We start from the raw sequence: 25,331 nt of genomic DNA, 5'->3' as shown, positions 1-25,331 counted from the left end.
AAGACTGCTCGTGGACAGACCCTGTATAGGTATGCCATACATCTCTCCCCCCATCTCCTGCGCCGTGGTGCGCAACGCTGACCGACGGCAACCCTCCTGTCCAGATCCCAATGACAGACCAGCAGCACTACGACAGAAACGACGCTGTCGGCAGTTCGTCACTGCCGTCTGACCAAGCGTCCGAACAATCGGGCGAGACCCGGTGGACGCGCGAGCAGGTCTTTGGCATATATGAGCACATGCAGCAGGACTACTGGAGAGCACAAGGACTCACGATGCCTCCCACCCACGGAACCTACCATCCCTCCGGCATGCCCGCCGCCGCCCCCAGTGGCAGCGCCCAGCAGATGCAGGCACGTCTACTTTGACCAGCCAACTCTGCCCGTAACCTGCGTCGCTGACCTCTCGAATCTGCAGTACCAGCAGTTCAGCGGACTCGCGGTCGCGGCGCCATTCTACCTGCTCCCGCAGCGAGAGTACATCGCCAAGCGCCGTTACCAGCCCGAGTCTCCGATCGTGTTCCGCACAACGACGACGGGCTATGTATCTCTGTTGGACGCCATGAACGGAAACCTGGCGCAGCTGCTCGATGCGGACGTCTCCGTCTTTTCGGGCGACAACCTCAGCCAGAAGCAGTCCATCCGCCTGGAGGTGCGCCATCGTCATCCGCCCAGCTCATATGTCGGCTGACTCACGGTGTGCGCAACCACAGATCGTGGAGCTGAAATCGTTCGAGAGGCAGATCAATGTGCGAAACCCGGCGAACCACACTCACTCTATCACCCGGAGCAAGCTTGCCGAGAAGGTAGCGAAGGAAATCTTCGACTACATGAAGGTAAGCCGTTCGTCAGCGAGTTACGGGTCCGATGACCGACGCTCGGCCCTTGTTCCTCGCAGCGCCAACAAAGTTTCGGCGATCCCGCCTTTGGTCTGGGCCCCGGCACGCAGGGTTTTGAGAGACTGGTGCTCCTCGAGCTCCGCCACGTCTCGCGTTCGAGCTGGCAGCCTGTGTTGGGGGTCAGGAACTGATGATGGCACTCCAGAATCTGGACTCGACTTTTGCTGCCTCCCGACCTATCGTACTTCACACTAATGATGTAACCATCGTTGTCGCGATTCCTGGACAAATGCCAACCTATGTATTGGTTCTTTGATCACGTGTCCCCCGGAATCTGCCCATAGAAGGAAGGCGCACCGTCGCGGCATGAAACCGTCCCATCCTACGGAAGCTGTGTCACTGTGGGGCTTGGAGGGCTGGGTGGGTGTCGGTGGGCCGAAACAAACGGAAGTGAAAGCTCAGTCGGGCTGAGCGCGTAGAACAAGGACACAGCGGAAACGCGATGGGACAGCCCTGCAGATGACATCATGGAATCTGCTGGAAGCTGTGTCAGAAAGCACGGGCGTCGAAGATGTCCAATCGGCAGATGGTGTCTGAGGAGCGAGAACAAGGAGGACGAACGAAGGCAGGCGGCGGAAACGGACGCCTCCCAGCCCCCGCCCGTGCCCGACGCCATCGGCGCGCTAACGGAGTCCCATCGGCCCATCGGAACTGCTGAGACTGCCTCCATTCACTCTGCCAACGACCCTCACCCGCTGCTCGCTGCCCACTATCATAACCACAGCGCTCAGTACACCCGCCTTCCGTTCGTTCTGCCTTCCAGGACCGAGAGACTACAGTCGAGGACACAACCAAGCAAATAGCGCCACACAGTCTTGTGGTCTCGGGTCAGTTCAGGCAGTGGGCACTGCTCTCCGCCCACATATTGCTCGATCATCATGCATTCGTGAGCCACGGAGACTTCACCCGCATGTCTTCTTCGAATGCTTCATGAGGTATGTCCAAAATCTACAAATTTGTGGTGTTCGCGACTTGCGTCGCCATCCGCTGGCGATACGGCGTCAAACGACGGTGCAGACAGGAGTTGAGCTCCCGGATCCACGCACCATGCAGGCAAGGATTCTCTTTTTGTGGAGCATCATACGATCAAATCGCGATACCCAGCGTTTGGGCGGAACACCGCATAAGTGGGCTTCGTGTTTAGCACGAGTCCGTCATAGAAGTTCAAGAATGCATTAAGCGTCCACGATCTTGGAAGTCATAAGGTTTAGATGCTGATTAACGACGTTTCGGGTCATCCCTTGAGATCGGGAAATCAACAGTTTCTGCCAAGGATAGAATTCGCTTCACTGTCTGAGGTGTCATTCAAGGGTCGAGTCATGTAAGTTGTCGTGACTGCTGCTTGCAAGCTCGTTGTTGATATAGTGTATCTCGGCGCAGCAGGCTCAAGACGAAGTGCCCCACGCGATGCGCTTTGCCGGTGACTATCGCGATAGTGTGACGAGGACTCGCAGGGCCTCGAGGCCGCTGATGTTATGGACCCGCAGGTCAGACTGGACCTCACCGTCGGTGGGAGCTCCATCACAAGATTTCGACCCACTACTTCCGAGGAAGCCGGGACCACAAGGCCCGGTGGACGAATGGGCGGCCATGGTTGGCTGGGTGCCCATTCATGCCCATCCTGACAAATAGATCCTGGCGCGGGCATGTCGGTCCAGATATCTCGATATTCCCATGTGCGTCACCGAAGCCAGCCTCTGCAAATGAGGCGCTTTACTTTATGGCCGGGCCAGGGAACTTCAGGACGGCATAGGGCCGATCGTGACAGAGGGCAGACGACTGGTGGACTTCACTGAATCTGGGGTCTGTAAAGCCCTCAGTTGAAGAATCCTCCCCCACACTGGTCCTTTCGTTTTTGCGCATGAAGAATAACGCTGACCCAGGTGCTGTAGATCACAGCTCACCGCCCGGTGACAGGCGCGTTCCAAACGCTTCATTTTCATCGTGATGGTGCTCACACCAAGGGCTCTGTGAAGAAGTGTTGGACCTCGGACCACGGAGGACCACAGCCATCCTCGCCCTTATGATCAAGGGAGGGTGGACCGTCCATGTGATGATGCTCTCTCGAGCCGCCTCGGACGCACGGACTCTTGATTCAGCGCTGTCGTGCTGGCTCAGGGTATAAAACGACCTCACTATGCTCCCGCCAACCCAACCCCTCTCTTCAGACCACCCAACTCCTTCTCCTGTACCGTTCTCCTTCCGCTATGAACGTGCGTTACAGCGAAGTAAGTGACATGTCCCTACGAGGATGCACAGACTTATTTTTCATTGCACAAGGTTCCCCAGACTTGGTATATCGACCCCACCGGCAAACAGGCACCCAACCACGCTATCGTCTTCCAATCGCCGGACGGCTGCGGAGTCCCAGTTATGGCAGCACTCATGAGCGACGGGAGTTGTTTGTGCAACGCGCGTAGCCCCGCTTTCCACCACAGTCTGGGCGTGAAGGGAAAGATCTCTCTCCGCTTCCGGGTTCGTTGCACCAGTTTCTCGTCCCTCAATTATACCACAAACCCTTACTCTGTCACACAGATCAATGGACTCACTCCCCACGATCCTCAGGTCATCTCACAGCGCGCCACCAAGAATGGAGAGTCTATAGATATTGCAAAGTTGGCTTGCACCGTTGCGCAAGAACTTCGGCTGCTCCTGGTACGTCCTTCACTGTCGCCTGTATATCGCAAGACCTCATATGCTTGTGTGCCCACGAAGAACGGCCGGTGTCTGCTAGTGAACAACCAGGAGTACACCCTTGAGGACATCAGGCTCTACAGCTTGGTCCGTGTTTCCCAGGGCTCATGGCAGCCCGTATTTCAGGTGCCAACGCGGTGGTGCTGAAACAACTGCGTTTTGGTGCGCGATCCCTGTCACCCGCCCCCGGAGAGATGCCCGCCCAGAGCATCTGTTCTGGTTCCCGCTCGGTTCTGCACGGCTGACGCTATAGTACCCCGGGCGATTGAAGAGGAGCTCAATGTTCGCTACCGTACCCCGCTCCCTCCATATCCTGTTCAATACGCCCGTACATCTAATCCGCTCACGTATACAATAATGTAATCATGGTCTGCATTTCTGTTGCCTCCTCATCTCCGGGGCAGGGGACCTCTCTTATGCCACGGGTGTGCATATGTGTGCTTCTCCTTCCTCGTTATGAATACATGCACAACACCGTGCGGAGGCATCTTTGTGGAGCAATGACCGTCGACCGTCGACCTCTGCCGCTCGCACGAGGGATCAGCTGGGCTCGTGAGCGTGGCGAAACAACCGGTTTGTTGTACTGATAGAGCCGGATCGAGGATATTTGCAGCACACCGGTACTACAAGGGGCGGCGACAGCTACATTGCAAGAGCCCTCTGGTAGCTGGTAGCCCTGTACACGTTGCCAGTAGGATCTACATAAGTCAGCGATAGGGCGAGAAATTCGAGGAACTTGCCGACTTGTGTAGGTCTCGAACTGTGTTGTGTAACCACTCGAGGGCCGCCGATCCGGGTGGAATGTGCCGAGGCCAGAAAAGCACCGCTGTCGGAGTTCGCGGTCGTGGACGAGTCCGACGCGGCGAGTGAGGCGCGTCAGGGTCGTGCTGAGCGCGGAGTCTGATTTGCTGATTGGCGACTCGTCGCCGCGGGTGTTTGAGTCGCCTATGTTTTGGTCATTCCTCTTGTCATATCGCCTCGCTGGATGTCGATTTTCGTTCTGGATCGCCCTCATCTGGGACCCATCTCTTCTCAACGTCCCCATATGTCCTCGGCAGGGCAGGGCTTCGGCCCCCTCTTTACCGGTGCGAACGCATGATGCTCTGCCGGGATGGCACCAGTGTTGTTCAAGTATCCGCAACCGCTTTCCCAAATGAGAGGAGTTAACGTCAAGTGAGTCGGCCCCTCGAACGACAATGCAAGTCGTCCTTGGTTGCGGCGCCCTGGCGTATCTGCTGTGCATTGCCTGCAGCACATTCCCATCAGTTGCTGGCTTTAACTCATATGTTCTGTGGACGTGGAACGGAAACATACTTCATGTGGTGCCTTGAGGGATGCGGATCGTCGCACAGTGAGTCCCAGCACGCTTTTGTGTCTACTCAGACCACTGATTGGCATGGGCGGTCAATGGAGAGCTCACCCGCAGTCATAAGTTAAACTCACCGATCCACAAGGTTCAAGGTCCCGCGTGTTCCGCACGAGTTACGCAGAAGTTTTTGCTACTACGTCACCATCGTTGACGAAAGAACATGTTTACCAACGGTATGACTCGTTGTTCTCTTCTTCTCTTGCTGTGGCGAAACGGCGGGCGCAATGGCGAAAGGCCGTTGACCGCCGTTCCTGGCAGTTGGGCAGCAAATGAACCACCTGGAGCATATGCCTGCGCCCCGTGCGCATAAGCCGGGACAGTGTCAGACAGTGCGCGCAGGGAGGTTACTTGAGTGTGGTAGATGGGGACGATAAGAAGATGACGCACCCTTGAAGTAGCGGGCGAAAAGTTCCCCATATCGAGGCATCATGCTACTCCGTATGCCCGTGTGGAGGGGCCACTGTCCTCGAAGGCCTTCAGGGACGGTCGCTTCATTTGTGTTGGGCTGGGCGGTGGTGTTGGCCGCTGTCGTACGTCCGCCGCCGCCGCCGGGCGATTGCCACTGCGACCTCGTGTGACGAATAGGCCAGCATGGATGGGAACCGTATTGTAATTTCCCTGAGATCCGTCTCTTCGACCGTTTGACGGGAAACCACGGCTGAGATGGGACGGTGATCTAGTTGTGCTCACCGCTATGAGAAGCTGTTTCCCCAGATGGCCTCTCCAAGGCACTTGCGTCTGCGGCAGACCGATGCATGGAAGGATCTCTTCTGGTGCAGCCGGGGCTCAAACCGACAGGACCGGTAGGAGAGGCTGAGAACGGAGGTAGCAATGAAGTTGTCAGCCTCAACTACATGTCACAGGCAAGACGACGCGGAGAGAAATGTGCTCGCTTGGTCAGTGGTCCTGGAGAACGAGAAAGGAAGTGCTCAAGGGTGAAGGCGTTGAGTCTGAAGCATGGTACCGAAACCGCCTGCGTGGCAGCGGTTGAGAGCGTGGGCAAACTCCGCCCTTCCTCCCTTCGCCTGCTTGCATACGCCCCAGACTCTTGCTCCGAACCTCTAGAAGCCAGATTTCCTAGATCTGGGATCCCAGGTGCGTACTTATTATTTTTTTTTCCAATATCCAGACATTTAACATATGCTTGTGGATTTAGCTCGGCCGACGCCGACCGGATATCCCGCGCCCTTGTGTTCGCAACAACCCGCCCGTACATCCTAGCCGATCAGCTTGCTCAATGGGCGGCGTGGCTTGTGTATGCTCGCTAGGATATCTGGATAGAAGCCCCCCGCCCTGCCTAGGACGCGATCCAGCATTGTCCACTTGGTTCGAGCAGGATGAACGCTACGGTGTATCCAGATGCAGTGGTACGTCTCCACTTAGACTCTTCTGGCGATGGTCTACATGTACTTAAGCGAACCACAAGCTCATCCATCCGTCAGCGCACCCCAGCCCTTGAAACGGATAACCACGTAGTCTATCCAGCCAACCTGCTGAACCAAAACCGTCCGCAGAACAGTAGCGCTGACGGCACGTATGAACGCCTGAGACAACTGAACATCTGAGCCTCCACTATGCTTGAGTGAGGCGTGGTATCGGGATAACCTGGCTTTTCCTCCCTTCCCGCATGCCTCGTAGATATCTAGACACGCTGCGGTGTCCCGGTTGAAGCGCCATTCCATACAACGCAGTCCCCAGGTACTCTGCTGAAGAGCTCTCATAAAGTACAGACGGTACGAGCGGAGGGTTTTAAGAGCACCGTTCCAGTCCACTTCACCACTACTTCCCTCCACACAGACGCATCGTCGTATCGGTATGCAGCACAGCCTAGCTCCGTTCCGCCAACACCCTCGCAGTGTGAGTCTCCAACATGGTGCTTCATTCCTAGCGTCTGCATGACTGACACAATCGTGTTAGCCTCGCTCCCACGAGCGGGTGATGTTCGTCATCGACGTGGACCCCGACCCAGGGATACCACCATCTCAGTACAGTCCCGATTGCATTCGTGCCAATTATGATCGTCAAAGCAATGAAATACCGGCACATGCGATAAGATTTCGCGACCCAGAACTCAACGATGTTCCGAGGAGCGACTACACGACGCTACAAGCTCCCTCATACCATACAGTACGTTTGCCGATATATATCTTCCCTCAATTTGCGCGCTGAAGCTCGTATCTTCTAGTCGTCATGGACCCCCTTGCCCCTCGAACCATACGTCGGCGGTCGTAGGGAGTCACCTTTTGAGCCATGCACAATCCACTTTAAGGACATCACCTCCCCCACCCCGGGCGTGTCGCTTCAAGACCTGCTATCCTCTTGTCGCCTTATAGCCGGCGAAGCACCCATCCCAAGTGATGTTACGACCAAGCTGTCAATCAGGATCCATGTGAGTACCCAAACTGACATGAGACAAAGCTCACGACGCGTTGCAGTTTCAACATTGCTCGACGGAATACACGCGCCAGATAACAGTCCGAAGGACAACCAATCTTTGCCCTCCCGTGTCACTGCACTCGCTGGCCAAGAAGATTGCAGATGAGACTTCAAAAGCCATTGTAAGCCTCTTCCCTAAGGTCGGGGTTTGATACTCACTAATTAAATGGTCCAGGCACAACACCACCCGACATTCCACAACGTCTTCTTCTCAGTCGACAACCTCCGTCTCTGTGCTCTTCATCGGTGCAGCCGTGGTTCTTGGGCCCCGGAATTCGTTATTCGCGTTTGAAGGCGATACAGATATAGCTGCGGAAAGTTATGAACATTTGGATCCGATGAACAAGCCTATACTTTCACAATATCACCATGTAGCGACCGCTCGTGCCCTGTGACGATTCATGACGACGTATGTACTCACCAACCTCAGAGACCCGCGTTGCCTTCGAGTATCTGAACGAGCCCAAGAGTGACGGGGATCGTAGGCACCAGGACTGGCGGTACATATACTTTCTTCTGACGAAGTTGCGCACACAGTTCTGTGTTGCGATTGGACGGCGTTGAGAACAGTTGAGACTCCTAGGAATCCAAGGATAGACACATGCTCCGCTGTATGGGACCCGCGGCCACTTGTGGCAGAGGGAAATGCGATGTATCCAAACAGCCTCGGTGGAAGTTGGCAACACGTGCTGTGAATGACTTGTTGGGGATGCCCGTGGGCTCCATGATGGTGCCGCAAACTTCGTGGGACGGGCAGAATCAAAGCCAGTTCTATCAGACAGAGAGTGCGGCTCGAAGGCGCAGCGGTGGCACAGAAAGGTCCGCGGACCGCATTCCACCCAGTGACCCACATAGTACATACACAACGCTGTGTAGAATGCGGACACTGTCGAGGCCAGTGATGCGCCGGCAAAGTCCAGTATTATCCCGATGTAGACACGGCCCTGTAGGCTGTGATCCAAAAGGTCACTCACATATGCGAGGTCCAAGGGCTATATACAGCGGATTTGGCGAACGCCCTATTCTCCGTTCGTCTTGATTTTGTGGAGAGTGTGCAAGACGGCCAACACGCCACTGCTCTGAGTGGCATATGTTTGCGAGGCAATGGGCCCAACCGGGCCGGGTTCGGTACGCGACATGACAAGAGTCTCCGACTCGAAGGAGGCTTGCATGTCTCCTATTTAAATTGGCTCTCAGGTTCACTCTATCCAGCCCCCTCTACGCTGAACCATGACTGGCGAAACCACCCCTTCCGGCTCATCAACCGATTGGCAACCTCCTCCAACCATCTTCGACCCCACGACGTGCACGCGCAAGGGTTTGTGCCCCGTAACACACATCAGACACCAAGATGCGAACCCCCTAGAAAGCCACTCGTTGTACTATGAGATCCATGGCTCTGGTCTGGAGAAAATTGTGTTTATCATGGGGTGCGTCCGCTTTCCGTCGGCCCTGTATAGTCAACAATAGAACCGAGCCTCGCAGCTTGAACGCCTCCGCTTCAGGATGGGTATCCCAGGTCGATTACTTCGGGAGAAAGCCGGAGTGCTCTGTTCTAGTATTTGACAACAGGGGCGTTGGAAACAGCGGATCTCCTCGTGGGCCATACACGTACGTGCGCCCATCGAGGGTTAGTCCTCAATCTGACTCTCTATAGCACGGAGGGGATGGCCCAAGATGTCGTGACGCTGCTGGATTTTGTTGGCTGGACGGAAAAGCGTCAGATTCATGTCATTGGCATATCTCTGGGCGGTATGATTGCACAAGGTACGTAGCAACTTGGTGCAACGAATTATCAAAGTTTGGACGCTATGTTGAGTCTAGAACTCGCGGAGAAGATACTTGAACGTACCGCTTCGCTCACCTTGGTTGTCACCAAGCCTGGGAGACGTCGTCTGATTGAGCTGCCCTCTGTAAGGCATAACTTCCGGACTACACAGCATTGTCACTGATAACCGTTCAGTATGTGGGCACAAGGAACTTGTTGAGGTCGATGATGGTGTCCAACCCAGAAGACAGGATCCCACTCGTCCTGGAGACGCTGTTCCCTCAGGAATGGCTCGACTCCAAAGACCCTTCAGATCCCGAGGGGCGCACGAACAGAGAGCTTCAAACGATTGTTAGTCCCCATATGTGCTTTGATGCGCTTCACTCATTGGGTACTTTAGGCGTACCGCGAGCGAATCGCTGTCACCCCCCCACAAACACTTGTCGGCTCCTTGTCTCAGATGGCTGCGGCAATGACACACCACGTATCCCCGGAAAGACTACGGAGGATCTCGTCGGCTATACCCAAAGTCGCAATTGTGACAGGGGATACGGACACTCTCATTGACCCTAGGAACAGCCAGCTCTTGAAGCAAGACATGCCAGAAGCCGAGCTCATCATTCGAGAGGGGGCGGGCCACGGGGTACCCATGCAATACAAGGAGTGGTTCAACGAGGTGCTTGAAAGGACCCTCAAGGAAGGCAGGGAACGCGCAAATTGAGAGGGCGGGCGAAGCAGGACAAGGACATTAAATCCGGGTCGTTACATGTAACAAGTTTGGTTAAGAGCTGGACTAAGGGAGGCTCCCAGAAAGACAAACGAGTGGAATACGAGACTGCGTGTATTTTGGAGTTCAAACTGGGCTCGCTTTCAAGAACTTGAACACGTACCATGAACATTCTTCCCACTAATGCTCCTTGATCATCGTCACGAGCGTTTTCTTTGCCTGAGAGGGCAGGCCTTGCATCTCAGGTCGCATCTCCGACTTTGTGGGTTCGATCCGGATGTTCTCAGGAAAGCTATCACCTGCCTCTTGCCTGCGCTTCTGCAGAATCTGGATGAGGGTTGGACGCGGGACGTGTGTGGGGTTTGGTTGTGGGAGTGGACGGAACGACGGGTCGACCTGCGAGCGCGGAATCACGCGGACGAGTCGGGGAAGGGTGACACGCATCGTGGCAGCTGGATGATGCTACGAATCGCTGCAATAGCGCAGCAGGTCAGGGAGCAGCAGGCGGAGGGCGTGGCAGGGGTCGAGGCGCACCAGCGAGGATGGAGGGTGAAGGCAAGTGAGGTCCCGTGACGTCGGACGCGTCCGTCGTCGACGCGTTTTGAGCTGTCAGCGAACGTTGGCGCCTGCAATACGGCGCCTTGCTCAGCTCAGCTCCACCCTCCACAGGCACTGTACTTGTACTGCTCCGCCCTGTTCGTAAATATCATATCCTCCTCCCGAGAAAAGAGCACCTCGTCAGTTTCTCTCTCATGTCAACCATCCCGCGCAAAAGAGTCGGTGACTGTACTCCAAGCAATCCCGGAGGCAGCAATCCCACCAAGAAGCCACGAGCAACCAAAGCGCAGAAGACCAAGAAAGCTCAGAAGCAGGAGGAGGCACCAGAGTGGCCCGAATACTTCCATCATGTATGCTGACTACTACTTCCCCGGGAGGTGAGCTCACTAAGTGACATTTCCCTCAGTTGTTTAAGGTAGGGGCCTCTCAATCCCGACAGCGCATAGCTCAGACGCACCTACCAATCCCTCCCTTCTGCAGATATTCAAGGTAAATCTGTTAGACAATAAATGTACGATTGGGTGCTCAGAGCTTGAGGTGCGCAGTCTTTGAACACTGTTCTTGCGTTCTGCTCGTCAAGGAAGAACCTCGCCATTACATTTCCCGTCGTCCGGACGTCCGTAGAGGCCCTGCTGCATGGGTACGTTTAAGAGTATACATTACTGAGTTTCTTTTCACGACATTCACAGGCCACTGGAACTCGAAAAAGTGGCCGAGTTCAAGTGAGCTCATTCACATCAATCCCTATACCCTCACCCGCTGATCGGAAACTCCAGAGCATTGCTACCGGAGACTGTGAAATTTGCGTACACCCCACGAGATGAGCTGAAGATACATAGTACCCAGCAAGGGAGCAGTTCTCGTCGTGAACGCTCCCCCGACTTCTCTGCATTCCAAAACAGTGCGAAATCATCGGCGTCACGAGTGAACGATGTAGACCTAGACGAGCACGTTCTAGTGTTAGACTTCATCGACAACTCCCGGGGGAAGAAACCTTCATCGAACGCTGGATTTGCGTACGCTCCACTCCCTGCATTGACCCCTGCAGCCACTAAGAAGCTGGTTGAGAGGCGTAATGGTCGCTTCGTCGAGGCTGTCAACGAGTAAGACCCTACGATTTTGAGGGTTTCGTGACATACTTAACCACGCCGTTTCAGATTACTGAGAGCCACACCAGAAGGAGACGACCCGGTCGCTCTGCTTCAGGCCGCTGCGCGAGATCAACTGCCCGTCCACCCAAACACTCGTCTCGTCCCAGGTGCCAGCCAACCCACTTCCACGGGCCAGTACAAAACGGTCCCTGCGCCTGAGGAAAGACCATCGATAGACCAGGTCGTCGAGGAGCTCCTGCAACAAGAATGGTACAGGCAACAGATCGCATATCAGCGCACTTTTGACGCCAAAGAAGGCCACATAGGTATGTGAATATTTGCGGTGTAGCCATAGATTCGGCTGACCCGTCAAAGCTTCACTCGACCCACCTTTGTCCGATGAGATTGCGCAGGCACTGCGAGATTCTAGGAAGATTACTTCGTTGTACACCCATCAAGTTGCCGCAATCCAAGCATTATCTCGATCTCAGCACGTTATAGTGTCAACGAGCACTGCATCGGGGAAGAGTGTGATATACCAGGTCAGTCTTTTGTTCAATGGACAGGTCGGCAGCACACTCCTATTAACACAGCGCCGAAGGTACCATTGTTGTGCTTTTTGCAGGCGGAACCACAGTCCACAGCTATTTTCATCTATCCAACGAAGGCGTGTACTTCATCGTTGGGACCAAGCCTCGAAAGCTAATTACAATGATACAGGCGTTGGCACAGGACCAACGGACCGCTTTGGAGCAACTGCTCTACTCATGTCCTGGGCTTCAACACATCAAAGTAGCTACCTACGACGGTGATACGCCTCAAGAACTGCGCCCTGGTAGGCTGTTCGATGAGTACATGATTACTTGCGTTGACATGATTACTGGTCACGATCACAGTGATCAGGGAGAGTGCTTCCGTCATCTTTACTAATTTTGTGTGTAATCTCCCTTGGTTGCCGGTGGAGGCGTCCATGTGCGCCTGTGGAAGCTCATGGGTCCATGTCCCCCTGCTACAGGATATGCTTCATGCATCCATACTCCCTCATGAAGACACGTGGCGAAGGTAAAACTCTCCGTTATCTGAACTCTCAGTCTATTTGACCGCGGGCGAAACAGGTTTCTCAAGAACCTGAAATTGGTGGCCGTCGATGAACTGCATTACTATCATGGCACGTTTGGGAGGTCAGTGCACCTACGTGGAAGTGATGCATACGGGCTCATCTTTGAGACCGGCCATTAGCCACGTCGCTCAGGTGATGAGAAGATTGCGCAGGGTCTGTTGCGCAGTGGGAAGTGAGCTGCGCGCCCATTTGTACACCATGTGCTGAGGCACTGACAGAAGTCTCTTGCAGATCACCGCGTCCGATTCGTCTCGTGCAGTGCGACTATATCCAAGCCTGGAGAACACATGAGACATCTGTCTGGCATACATGTCAGTGTCGCTTTTGCATCCATTACCACCCCATTCTCATCCGAAATTAGCAAGTTGAAGAGGTCACCGAGGATGGTGCACCGGCCGGCCGTAAGGACTTTTTGGTATGGGATCCACCGCTGAAGGATCCAATGGATGAGAGCATGGGGAAAGTCAGTTCCGTGGGCGAGGCCACGCAGCTGATGAGATTCCTCATGGCAAGAGGAGTGCGGGTGATTCTGTTCTGCAAGGTGTGTGCGCCGACTAAGCCCGAACGGGCTATGCTCACTGAGCGTACAGATCAGGAAAAGTTGCGAGATGGTGAGCTTCTCTCCGATACTTATCGGATCGAGGTTTCTCACACGATTCTCCAGGCCATGAAAGCTCTTCGGCAAGAACTTTCCGCTGACGGCAGACTGGATATTTTGGAGCGGGTAATGTCTTACCGTGGCGGGTATTCACAAGAGGTGCGTCCCCGTCGGAGTATGGAGCCGTTGCGCTCAACCACAGAAAACTGCGCAGGATCGCCGGCGGATAGAACGGGAAGCTTTCTCCGGGAACCTTCTTGGTATAGTCGCAACCAATGCTCTAGAACTTGGCGTCGACATTGGGGTGCTGGATGCTGTACTCATGCTCGGTTTTCCCATGGGCGGTCTTGCAAGCTTTGTGAGTGATGTAGCACACGCTCAGGGTCTCATGAGAGCTCAATGAAAAGTGGGATTATAGCGGCAGCAAGCAGGGCGCGCAGGGCGTAGGGCACGGGACGCTCTTACGGTTTACATCGCGGACACACTCCCTATCGACCAACATTACATCAACAATCCCGAACAGCTTTTCGACCGAGGAACAGATGACCTCGTCGTCGACCTCGACAGCAAGATCGTCATTGAAGCGCACTTACAATGCGCCGCTCACGAGATGCCGCTCACGGACGAAGATGAGCAATATTTTGGTCCCAACATGAAAGAAATCTGCGAAGCTAAATTACACAAGGATCGAGAAGGATGGTGAGTCACCCCGACTTTCAGTCTCGAAGGCCAGTTGCTTATCACTCTCCAGGTATCACACCCATCACCGATATCTTCCTTACCCGTCAAAGCATGTATCTCTGCGAGGTATTGAGGACGAGAAGTACAGCGTTGTGGACGTGACCCGAGTCGGCAGACCCGGAGGCAACGCTGTCATGTTAGAGGAAGTCGAACTTTCGCGCGCGCTATTCGAGATTTATGAGGGCGCAGTGGTACGTAGTGGTGCTCTCAGGCGATCGACGCAACTCAATCTGTTCCCTGTGTTCACTAGTTCATACATCAAGGCTTAACCTTCATTGTTAGCCCAACACCGTCTGTCGTGTCATGAAACACTCGCTAACTTTTGCTGAGGTTGATAGATACAAGAAGTCAGCCATGACTCCAAGATCGCCAAGCTCGTGCGATCGGATGTCAACTGGACCACAGAGCCGCGGTAGGCGCCCCTCGATTCATCCATGCGGACTGCTCACACCTTGGTGCACAGAGATTTCACCAATATCGATGCGCTTCAGACGTACCGTATCAGAGAAATCAAGGACTCACCTCATCGTGCGTTTTACGGACGTGAGCGACACGTTGATTTTGTTGTCATCTATCTGCTGAGTGTTCTACCATCATCCCCAGGGGTTGAGTTGTTCACCGCGGTTTACGGTGAGTTACCTTTTCTTTTTCCTTTATGCAGAAATCTCACCAATGACATCAGGCTACTTCAAGATACGGTAAGGGTGTGCGCCACAATACATGATTTTCTGACTGAAGACGCGCTTCGTTCAGCAACAGAGCGATTATCGATTCTGTCGATCTCGATACCCCTCCGTGGCAGCGTGAGACCGTTGGCATGTGGTTTGACGTCCCCAAATCCGTCCTGGATCTCATGCGCGATGCGGGCATTAACCCGGCGGAAGCCATCCACTCCGCTCAGCACGCATACCTCAACCGATACCCGCTGGCAGCGGATCTTCGCACGGAGTGCAAGGTTCCTGAGAAAGAGTACAAGGCAACGGAATCAGCGCGCAAGCGTCCTGCTAGGTAAAATTTCTCTCGCACTATCGTGGCACAGGATTTAAGGATGGGTCGGCAGACTGATATTCTACGAGCCAACGGGAAAGGGCGGAGGCGTGGCAGTCAAGGCATTCGATCACAGTAAGCTTCCAGTCACTCGGTTGCAGGCAACTTTCTGAACGCCCTTCAAGCAAATGATATTCTACGCGATGCCCACGATCGGGTCGAATCTTGCGAATGCAAGGACGGATGTGCTGCTTGTGCGTTACATGGTCTAATACAGTCCTCTCAATATCAAAGCACTGATATCGAACCAGGCGTGGACAGCCCGTCGTGCAAGGAGGGCAACGCTGTATCCTCGAAAGCGGGCGCACTCATCGTCCTCAAGGCTCTGCTCAACCGCCCCATTGATGTCGATCTCCTCGCGCACGCTGCAGATTCGAATGACGCGTACGAGACAGTTGTTGAGGCCATACAGGTCCGCACAGCCGAAGGCGTCGCAGTTGAGCCCACATGAAACCGAACTCTCACGTCGCCGGTCAATCCATCCCGAGAACTTCCAGTGTAGTATATTGTGCATGACCATAATACCTGTGTCCAGCTAGATAACAATTTAGGCTAATGGATCGAAGTCACCCCAGTCGGCTTTTGACAGCTGCTTCTGCGCGCCTCCGGTCCCTGGCCACTGAGGTTGCGCCGGTTTCGATGGGGCAAGCACGCCTCCCATGGACATCTGTTGTGCGAAAAACGGTGGCGGTGCTTGTGATGGTCCAGCAGGGGGCTGCATTGGAGGCAGGGAGATGTTGTAGTTGGGACCCGAAGGGGCTGCGCTGAAGCTTGGTGCTGGGACATTGGATGGGGTGAGTGCGGGAAAGGAGGGCTGCATGAGCTGCATGGCGGGCGCCGAGGAGAAAGAGTTCATCGGCACCATAGGCGCGGCGAGAGGCGGCGAGGGCGACGTCGTGAACACCGCAGAGTTGAATGAAGTTGACGAGACACGGGTTGCGCCTAATCCCGGACTGGGGCGACTGGTATTTGCGCGCGATACATGAGGATTGAGGGAGCTTGATATCCGTGGAGATGCAGGCTGAGACTGAGACGTCTGCAAAGGTGGGGAGAAAGTGGGTGCGCGTGCTGGTTGCACGGCTGGAGGGGACAATGCGGGGGGTACAGGGCTCTGGGAAGGGGATGCATAGTCAACATGGCGGAGCGCATCAAGGCTGAACAACAACTCACCGTCGAGCCACTGACCGTACCATTGGAGAAAATGCTACCCCAAACGTCATCCTCCCAACTTGGAGCCGGAGCATCGCCTGTAGCATTTGCCCTGATTGCGGGAGTACTACTACTCCCATTGCCCACGAGACTTTCGAAGTCGACAGCACCGTTCGCACCCACTGGGATACTAGATGAACTGGTCACAGCGGATCGGTCCTCGATACGCTGTGAGTCTCGGAGGTACTGGTCGTGTTCTTTCTCTACGCGATCGCCCAGCTTCTTGATAACATCCATGAACCTTTTGAATTGAGAAACGGTCAACACTGTGAAGCTGCAATTAGAACAGGGCATGCTGTAACAAGGAATGTCTCCCACATGGTCCCATCGACATCGCCCATAGCTGAGGAAGTACGAGGGTTGCAACAGCCTCGCGATCAACCTTCAGGCCCATCGCTTCCTGTACAGCCAAAGTAGCCATCTGCAAAAATATAAGGACACGAGTAAGGACACAGCTACAACATAGCATACCGTCACTGCGGGTTCTTTCGTCCGAATTCTTGATAACAACGGTACTAGTTTTTGAGTTAAACTCGACTACAAGAACGTGGTCAGTGAAGCTTTCGACCTTTGGCACCCCGAAGAGCTTACTTGATCGAGGGTGTGTACCATTGACAAGAAAGTTTCCAGCGTCGCTACTTTGACTGACAGCATACGTGTTTTCGTGAAGACCAACTAGTTGCATGTCAGAATGTCAGATCGACTTCCATCTTTCCTCCGTGATCCTCAGACAACTCACAGCGACTCGTGGGAACACCACGCCTTGTACCTCCGCATAGTCGATGGTCTCACAAAGGTTGGGGACGGACTTGAGGGCACGTTCTTGCACCTGAAATAGACTAGTGATAAGTTTAAGGCGAGAACAAGGTCAGACGTGGTCCTACGATGGAGTGCTCGCTCTCTAGCGCGTTGTAGACAAGAGGCAAGACATCTAAAAGAAAACAAGAATAAGTGACGCGACCTCAGAACTAAATCCCGAGTCCTTACGTTCTCGGAATACAGGCTTCTCCGTCTTCTGCTGCAGCAAAATCAAGTTGTCGAGCAATGTAAGCATGTTCTGCGGGGGCTCTTTTATTGCAAACAGCGGCTTGAGGCTGGGCAGTACGAGCGTCGCAAACTGCGTGGACGAGAGGACTTGTGCGATGGCAAAGATGTTGGGGAGGATGTAGGGTAGAAGGTGGGTGTCTTTCATCTACCTCTGTGTTTAGCGTCAACGCTCTCAAGAGGACGAAAAGACACTCACTTCTTCCAATAGCGAGGGAAGGATCTTACGCGTCCGAAGACCTTCCGAGAATTTGTCCAAAACGCTTGTCAGGCCCTTCATAAATGAGATCTTCTCTTCGCGAGTCTTCGCGGCAAAATTGGACCGGTCCAGGAAGCTCAGCGTCGAGACAGGCAAAGACGAGAAGAAAGGATGCAGTGGGAGATCTGATGGACTTGGCCGACCATGAGGTTGTCTGGTGATGAGGGCGCTGAGGAGTGCTAGACACGCGTTTCAGAATTCGGTTTTCCGAGCACTAGTGCAGGCACTCACAACGCAAGTCTTGCTCCAATCGTTCCATACCGACCAGGGGCTTACCGGCATTCTCCCGCAAAGACGACAGGCTGCCATGATTCTTGAAAGGCGGGTTTCCTTTGCAATGTACCGCATAAATTAAGCAGCCAAGTGAGTACATATCAGAGGCGGGATCGAGCACTTCGTCGAGCGCGTATTCGGGGGCTGTTCGACCGAATCTTCAGAATCACGCAGGCACGGACGTCGCGACCGACACACCAATGTAGTCGAATGAACGTTGAGTATATGTCGACGCACGTCCATCAAAGGTCGGATATTCCCACCGGGGAGCACTACCGTCTGGTCGTGATAGAGCAATCGTTTGTCCCAGGCCCGAAAGCTTCCAGTCGCCCTGTTTGAACATGAGTACGCGCCACTGATCCGACACAGAGCAGAAGCGTACCGCACTATTGATGATAATGCTTTCCAAGTTAATATTTGAGTGTAGAAGGCGGGCGGAGCCGTGCATGAAAGTCAGGCCTTTGCATAGCTGCAGTATACCCTTCTGGATCTAAACGCATCCAATCAGATACAACATACAGAGCGGCAGTTATACAGCGCAGCTAACCTCGACTTCGTCAAGTTCCACAAGTGGCATATACTGGAACGAGCCAGGGACCGAGAGGTGCAGAGACGCGAGCACAGGCTCGGTCGCGAAGATGAGTTCCGTCCGAGTTTCTTCCAGGGGTTCCACAACCTCTTCAAGCCTGCCGTCAGCCCTCTACATCCAACGCTGCCTACCAAAACCTCCCGGCTCACCTAGCACGGACGGGTGCCTGAGCCTGCTCAGCGCGGACGCCTGCCCAAGTACCGCCCCATAGTCTCAGCCTCCCTGCCCTCACAATCGCCGATCGCAAGCCCCGCACGCACGCACCTCGCCTTGAGCACCTCCAACGTCTTGTCCCGCGACTGCGGACCCATCCGCTCCATCTCCTGGCTCTTCTTGTCCGCGGTCCACACCGAGACGCGTTTGCCCGTGACCTTGTGCGTCGCAGGCTGCACCCGCCAGGGCCCGATGCTGAACGGCGGGGGCGCGGCCGCCGGGGGCAGCGAGCCAGCCGCGGAGCCCCCAGGTGTAGGGGTGCCTGTCCTGCTCCCACCGACGACGGACGGCGCGGCGGTGCCGATGGTGTAGTTTTGGGAGATGTTTGTGCGGGCGAAGAACGAGGAGGCGGCCGCGAACATGGTTGACAAGAGGATAAAGAAGCAGTAGTATTCGCGGCACAAATGGTAAGCGCAGCAGACAGGAGGTGCGAGGATGGCGAGCGCAGCTCGGTGGCCGCGGAAGCTGAAGAGTGGTTCGCGTGCAGCACTGCGCCTTCCTCTCCATCCCCGCCGGAGTCGGCGCTTTCGCCCAGTCAATGCACATTACGGGCGCCAAACGGCTCAAAAGCACAAGCAAGTACCAGATGCCGCGGATCCACAGCAGCGATCCGACGTTTTATTTAAAGTAGCCACGTATGAGCGGGATGAAAAACCTGCGTGCAGGGCTGACCACGGGAGGTACAATGGCTCGTCCAGCGGCCCCTCGTTCCACCCATGAATTCGCTGAAAAGACATTTAGTACGCGAGCATCATGACATAAAACCAAGTACTCACTACATATTTGCCCGATGACTACGACGAAGAGCATTGCCCATATAAATCCAGTCCTCCCTCCGACCTTCCGCCCTGTGCATGCACCGTATACTTTCTCAAGAGCGATCCCTGCTGCCTGCAGTACGAAGAAAGCCACCATCCTCCAGTCTATGCGCGCGCCACCCAGCCAGAATCCCACTTCGTGATATAATCCCGACGCCAGGAACACGCCGAACAACCTCCCAACATCACCTGCGACCCACGCCCCAGGATAACCTCCGATGACCATGAACGTATGGCGGAGAGTCTGGTGCCACCGCCTCGACCAAAACTCGTGCAACGAACGCGCCAACCACGGACGATCGTGACATGGAGGCCACGCCGAGGGTGGTTGGCCGCACAGGCCCACTCCGACCAGCGACGCGAGGTCGTACCACAGCTCGATCCCGAGCACGATGCACAGCCCAATCGATACATGAAGCAGCGTCGATACCGCGTAGCGTTGCAAGGGTGGAAGCCACGGTAAAAATATCGTGCCACCCGTGGGGGTGATTCCTGGAAGAAGTTCGAGGAGGGAGTTGGCGGCGTCCACGATAAGGTAGGTTCTGACGATGGAGAGGGAGGTGGTTCTGAGATAGGTTCGTCGATCCAGAGGCCGCCGCATTTCCGGGAGACGGACCCCTTGCCCAAATTTCCATCTGATGCCTCGTGCGGCGGAGCCGACCTCCCATGCGTCTGAAAGCCATGGCGGTATGAAGTTCTGTCCTTCACGTAAGGGATCCGGCAAGCGAGAGTGTCTTCTCCCTCTTTCAAGGCGCCCTCTGGAATGATCGCCCAGTATGTTGTATGGGCCGACAAGGTCAAAGCAGCAAGGCCTGAGACACGTTAGTGATACCTACCTGTTTACAATATACAACACCTACCTCTGACCCAGTCAAACCACCCTGCATAGTCATTGCCACTCAAGAAGAGGGTGACCGATCGTATGTAAATCGTGATGGCAACTGGCAGCAGGCAGAGTCGACGCAGGTAGGTGCCTGCTCTTCTGGTCAAGTACGCCATTGAGAAATACAGCGTCAGGACGGCCAAAAAGTACGGCACTGCTAGTAGCCAGAACAGAGATCGTTTGTGCCAGTCTCGAAGTGCAGCGTAGAGTTTGTACGCTCTGGCGTCATTTTCCATGATTGGAACTGGGCAACGTCAGTAAACCTCCTAATCAGCCGCAAGGAACGTACCGGGTAGAACGAGGAATGGGGGGGGGTGAATACACGCGTAACTCTGCCCGCTCCTGAAGTATGTTGCTCAGATAATTGACGCCAAACAGGGGTAATCAAAGTCCACGTGTGCCGTAAGATTACGTGGAGCTAGCGATAACGGCATCAGCGGTTACAATAAAACGCCGCGGAAACACTTCGCCTACTTTGAGCACTCCGCCCCCTTTAACGCCACGTACACGAGCCACCGGGAAGATGGAAGGACGAGTCGCCGAATTGGGCTGAGCTGAGTGGGAATGGTCGTTGCTCCGCCGATCCCTCTTGAAAACCACGCATCGGCTGCGCCAGGGAATCAGAATAGATCTTCAAAGGCCGCGGAGAAACAACTTACTGCACATCTGTCCAAACCCAACCACGAACAGAGCCGCCCACATGAACCCGAAGAACCCGCCCACCCTTCTCCCCATCACCTCCCGAAGAGTCTTCTCCAGCACAACCCCCACGGCCTGCAGAAGGAAGAAGACGAGCACCCGCGCGTCGAACCCTACGCCTGCGGCGGTGATCCCCAGTTCGTGCACCAGCCCGGACGCCAGGAACGTCCCCACCGTGGCGCCCGCCCTGCCCGCGACTGCGCGTCCGGGGAAGCCTCCATATACGAGGAAGACGTGCCGCAGAGCCTGGTGCCACGCGCGCGACCAGAACGCATGCAGCGACGTCACATGCCAAAGTCCCCCGGTGATGGGCGGCCATCCCGCCGGGCTCTGGCCGATACCGAGGACAGCGAGAAGGGCGAAGGAGTCGTACACGACGCAGACGCCGCAGTGAATGAGTAGACCGAAGCCCAAATGGAGGACGGTAGAGAGGGCGTAGCGCGGGAAGGGCGAGAGGTGGGCGAGGAAAATCGTGCCGCTGGTGGGACCAACGCCTGGAGTGAGCTTGATGATAGTGTCGATGAGATCGATAGCGAGAACGTTGTGAACGAGGTTTTTCAGAGCGTGCACGACAAAGGGACGGCGGGACAAGGGCTGGGTTGGAGGAGGGACGTAGATATATTGTCCGAAGTCCCATCCGATACCGCGCATAGAAAGTCCGACCTCGAGCGCATCGCATAGACCGTCGGGAAAGTGGGCGAGGAGGCCGGTGCGGTTGGCATTATTACTCCGAATGGGGCCCTGCTGATCGTTGACTACCTTGAGCGACTGCTCGGTCATTTTATGCCTCCCATTCTTTGCCCATGCGAAATCTATAGCTTTGGCTATGCAGACCAGGGCAATTATACCTGCAGTATGACGAATAAATCAGTGTATCTCTCACCCGAGGCATATAAGTAGATGACAAACCTCGATCCCACTCATACCATCTCAACCGCGGATTGGCAAAGGTATATCCCCAAGTGCATCTGACGGCCATTGCAACCACCAGTGGCAGGAGGAGTATTCTCAAAAGACGTGTGTCTCGTCTGCGAACGAGATATGCCATGAAAAAGTAGGGAATGCAGTATGAGAACACCTGCGGAAAATTCGTCCATGTCACGATGCGTCGGTCTTCCTGCCTGGGCACAAACTCTCTAGAGGCGAGCTTGACGGCATAGAATATTCTGAAAGCGCGCACGACGTCTCATTTGTCAGCGCTGCCCCCGCAAAGACAAATAGCCAGATCTCTGACTCACTGATCCATGAGGACTGAAGCGCTTGCAGATGAAGTCAAATTGCACCAAGAGCACAGAAGAGCAGTCGACGCCTAAGTCCACAGCCCTGGTCGCCACTTGTGCAATCTGTGCGAACAAATTCGAATGCGAGACAGTGAGACCGGAACATCCAGGAGAGCCGACGTATGAGGAACGACGTGGCACTCGTGGTGTGTCGTCGAGCACGCCGGATCATCAACCACTCACCCGTATCCTCAGGACCTCTGGATGACTGCCCGCACTTCAAGTTGAAAGATGGCGTTGAGACAAGGAGCGGCTTCTTGCCAGGCTCCAGGATGGGCGGGGGAGTAATGGCTTCGGCGAACCAAGGAAAATTCAAAATTCAAATTGGCAACGGGGTCTGGACAAATGATCGGGGTTCCGGGTCTGACCGATCCCGACGTCATCGGTCCCCGATCCGCGTCGGGTGCCTGCCCTCGCTCGTGGTGGCAGTGTGTCCTGTGGTTTTCCGTCTTGTCCGCCCAATCGCTCGCGCTCGGGAGGTGCAATACGGCCAGCAGATCGACCTGCGGCTAATGCACCGCCCTCCTGGACGACATTGCCGCCCTTTCTCCAAGTAGGTATGCGCCCTTTTGGCAAGTTTGGCTTTGAAGAGCAACATGGAGAGTATGTGTTTTGTTCAATGGATAACGCAAACCTACCATGGACAGAGCAGAGATGTTCTCCGTGCACGGTACCACAACATCTAAACCTTCCACGTACCCGAAAGTGCCAATGAACGGAGCATGATACATGAACAGAAAGTATTGAGAACTAGGTAAGCTTTTGGGGGTAAGAACGGCTGGCATATGCGGGAAAACAACAGGTCGTAACGGTCGTAAAAGGAAAAGAGAAAAAGATATAACTTAGGTGAACATACAGCACGTAGACACACAGTCGTAGGCGGGACCCAACCTGAACAAGCGTTCAACGGTTGGGACGCAGGTACCGTTGCACATCGTTCAGCCCAAGCGCGGGGAAGGGCACTCCGCCCATGGCCAGGATCTCGCTCTGCAGCGTCCCGTACTGGTCCGTTGTGATCTGCAGCGGCACCTCGTACTTGAACATCGGGAAATTCTCGAGATGGCTCGGTGGCAGGATAAGAAGCCGCAGAATGTGCTGAGAGATGGGACAACCAATTAGCACGGTTCACGCAGCATGGCTCATCATGATCAACTTACCTCGACAGCAACCACGTTGTGTACCTTCCAGGTCGACTCCCGCGCCGCCTCGCCTGCTTGAACTTCTAGTCGGAGGTACGTGGTGCCCTCCTGGCTTTCGTCCGCGAGGTAGATGTCCGCGCGCGAGAGGACCTGCTCGCGGATGCTGATCTGCGCGCCGAGTGAGATCCACGTCTTCTGCCGCTTCACGAGCGTGAGGTGCGCGTTGTGGGACAGCAACCGCGCGAGTGCAGGCGCACTAGGACATGCAATCTCAAGGGCGATCGAGATGACCTCGCCCGACGCAAAACACTTGCTGTCCGGCATCGTCACCTAACGGCCGCCGCAAACGAGGCACAATGCGGATCAAGGCGGAAAGGAAGCCGAGGCGCGTTGGTGCAGGTCAAATTGAAGAGTGACTCAGTCAGCGCCTAGGTTAGATCACAGGGACGCAGGCGGGCGCACCGAGATCTGCGGTAGGTCATCCCGCCGGCGAGCAGCTTCCTCCAGCTTGGGGTTCCAGATGGGCATGAGAGGGACGGTGCACATGCGTTCCAGAGAGTTTTCCACGTGGGCCCACGGCAAGGCTTCTACAGGTGGCAACGTAGGGCGTGTCTTCGGGAGGTAGAGCACATGCGTCGAGAACCTACGTAAAGGTGCAAGAGTGAGCCCGCTATGGAGCACGTTCTTTGAGCAACAGAACACACCTTTCGTGGCGCCGGAAGCTCTTGCGCGTGATGTCAACACGGAACGTGTAGAAGACCTCGGTCGTGATGCCCGGCTGGTACACAGTGTACGACGGCGGAAGCAGGTCGGCCCCGTCTGCAGTGAGCTCCGGGAAACGAATCGCGAACGGGTAGTCGCCCCGCAGCGTCTCGCTCTTCCCGGCCGCGGTGAAGAGCACGACCTTCTTCTTCAGAATCACCGCACGACTCACACCCGGCACGGCGACCGTCGCGTGTTGGGTCGCGGACGTATTAATCGCGCCTATAAGCTGCGCGCATGCACACCTTATCAGCTACTGCTTCTCCCCACACCCGCGCGGTGCACGCACGCGAGCCGCGACCACGAACGACACTATGAGCGGCGGACTCACCGACACCGACAGCTCAAGGACGTGCGAGCATTGCTTGCGGAAGGTGACGATCCCGTCGACGGTGCCCTGTGAACCGTACGCGGGGAGGACGAGACCCCAGTGAGGCGGATGGAGGCGGATCTCAAGATGGTCGGTCTTGTAGACGTGCTTGGCGCCCTCTGGCGCGGCGGGCGCAAGCCCTGTGGGGTGGTGCTCGGACTGCAGCACGCGCTCCGCCGTGGCGGGCCGCTCTGAGTAGAGTGGGGAGGGGGCGGAGGGCGAGACGGGGGAGTAGATGGGGGGCTGGTCGAACTCCATGGCACCTACAGGGCAACCCAGGGCCGGGGCGGACGAGCGGGCGGCAGACGGTCGCGATTGCGGGGGAAAACAACGGTGGGCATGAGTCGGCGCTGGGAGCTTTAAGGCGGCAGGTGGTAGGATGACAGGGTCGTGCTTCTGCGCGCGCTGCGTACAGACCGGCGGGAGAGTTGGCGCGGGACTCGAGGCGGGACTCCGGCAGCGTGGTCAGCAGCTTTGTCAGCACTCACTCTGAGCAGCGTCTCTCTCTCCGCGGCGATCGTGCCCACCACGTGCGACGGCATCTAGTATAAGTTATACGCACCAACTCTCTGCCAAAACGTACTGCCTATGCCGTGCCTAGGCCATAGCATCCTCGACCAACGTTTCCGGCCCCGTCGCTTCATGGTTGCGCGGGCAAACACAAACGTGTCCCTCCATCGGACCCCAGCGCTCTCCTCTATTCCTCACGCGACATACTCAAGGTCGAGACGGCCTGCAATTTAGTT

At 55.5% G+C, this 25,331-nt stretch overlaps 6 protein-coding genes across 6 annotated transcripts; 3 read left to right on the top strand and 3 right to left on the bottom strand.

Moving 5' to 3' along the window:
• Positions 1-110: 110 nt before the first annotated feature.
• On the top strand, positions 111-1,029 carry BXZ73DRAFT_95757 (uncharacterized protein; the record flags this gene model as incomplete). The annotated part of the gene is made up of 4 exons (XM_048026877.1): positions 111-218; positions 418-651; positions 713-835; positions 898-1,029. The coding sequence occupies 4 exons, from the start codon at positions 111-113 to the stop codon at positions 1,027-1,029; spliced, it is 597 nt and encodes a 198-aa protein (XP_047883978.1).
• A 7,598-nt stretch (positions 1,030-8,627) lies between these two features.
• Positions 8,628-9,886, top strand: BXZ73DRAFT_37554 (alpha/beta-hydrolase; the record flags this gene model as incomplete). The annotated part of the gene is made up of 6 exons (XM_048018035.1): positions 8,628-8,827; positions 8,883-9,008; positions 9,055-9,164; positions 9,222-9,310; positions 9,361-9,516; positions 9,566-9,886. 6 exons carry the CDS (start codon positions 8,628-8,630, stop codon positions 9,884-9,886), a joined length of 1,002 nt encoding a protein of 333 aa, XP_047883977.1.
• A 758-nt stretch (positions 9,887-10,644) lies between these two features.
• Positions 10,645-15,498, top strand: BXZ73DRAFT_86421 (P-loop containing nucleoside triphosphate hydrolase protein; the record flags this gene model as incomplete). The annotated part of the gene is made up of 25 exons (XM_048024197.1): positions 10,645-10,800; positions 10,996-11,090; positions 11,140-11,172; positions 11,227-11,553; positions 11,608-11,867; positions 11,917-12,107; positions 12,143-12,208; positions 12,262-12,376; positions 12,438-12,475; positions 12,557-12,603; positions 12,657-12,726; positions 12,880-12,972; positions 13,023-13,202; positions 13,252-13,272; positions 13,326-13,418; positions 13,474-13,617; positions 13,678-13,958; positions 14,011-14,191; positions 14,251-14,277; positions 14,339-14,412; positions 14,464-14,610; positions 14,754-15,008; positions 15,061-15,122; positions 15,173-15,241; positions 15,299-15,498. The coding sequence occupies 25 exons, from the start codon at positions 10,645-10,647 to the stop codon at positions 15,496-15,498; spliced, it is 3,225 nt and encodes a 1,074-aa protein (XP_047883976.1).
• A 96-nt stretch (positions 15,499-15,594) lies between these two features.
• Positions 15,595-18,996, bottom strand: BXZ73DRAFT_36968 (other/SCY1 protein kinase; the record flags this gene model as incomplete). The annotated part of the gene is made up of 15 exons (XM_048017920.1): positions 15,595-16,158; positions 16,218-16,522; positions 16,575-16,677; positions 16,728-16,793; positions 16,848-16,931; positions 16,996-17,085; positions 17,141-17,187; positions 17,244-17,448; positions 17,500-17,738; positions 17,791-17,976; positions 18,031-18,163; positions 18,215-18,322; positions 18,380-18,510; positions 18,571-18,610; positions 18,682-18,996. 15 exons carry the CDS (start codon positions 18,994-18,996, stop codon positions 15,595-15,597), a joined length of 2,616 nt encoding a protein of 871 aa, XP_047883975.1.
• Positions 18,997-20,805: 1,809 nt separating this feature from the next.
• Positions 20,806-22,199, bottom strand: BXZ73DRAFT_37838 (uncharacterized protein; the record flags this gene model as incomplete). Its single annotated transcript, XM_048018086.1, has 3 exons — positions 20,806-20,942; positions 20,995-21,882; positions 21,944-22,199. Coding segments are annotated over 3 exons (1,281 nt in total), but the record flags the coding sequence as incomplete, so codon positions are not given.
• A 1,018-nt stretch (positions 22,200-23,217) lies between these two features.
• Positions 23,218-24,843, bottom strand: BXZ73DRAFT_37275 (uncharacterized protein; the record flags this gene model as incomplete). The annotated part of the gene is made up of 5 exons (XM_048017969.1): positions 23,218-23,409; positions 23,472-23,783; positions 23,916-24,096; positions 24,158-24,444; positions 24,547-24,843. 5 exons carry the CDS (start codon positions 24,841-24,843, stop codon positions 23,218-23,220), a joined length of 1,269 nt encoding a protein of 422 aa, XP_047883973.1.
• Positions 24,844-25,331: the final 488 nt, after the last annotated feature.

The sequence above is a fragment of the Epithele typhae genome (genome assembly GCF_022376455.1).
Source record: "Epithele typhae strain CBS 203.58 chromosome Unknown BXZ73scaffold_1, whole genome shotgun sequence".
Taxonomy (NCBI): domain Eukaryota; kingdom Fungi; phylum Basidiomycota; class Agaricomycetes; order Polyporales; family Epitheliaceae; genus Epithele; species Epithele typhae.
Note: the sequence above shows the minus strand (reverse complement) of the source record. Positions and strands in the feature narration are given on the sequence as shown.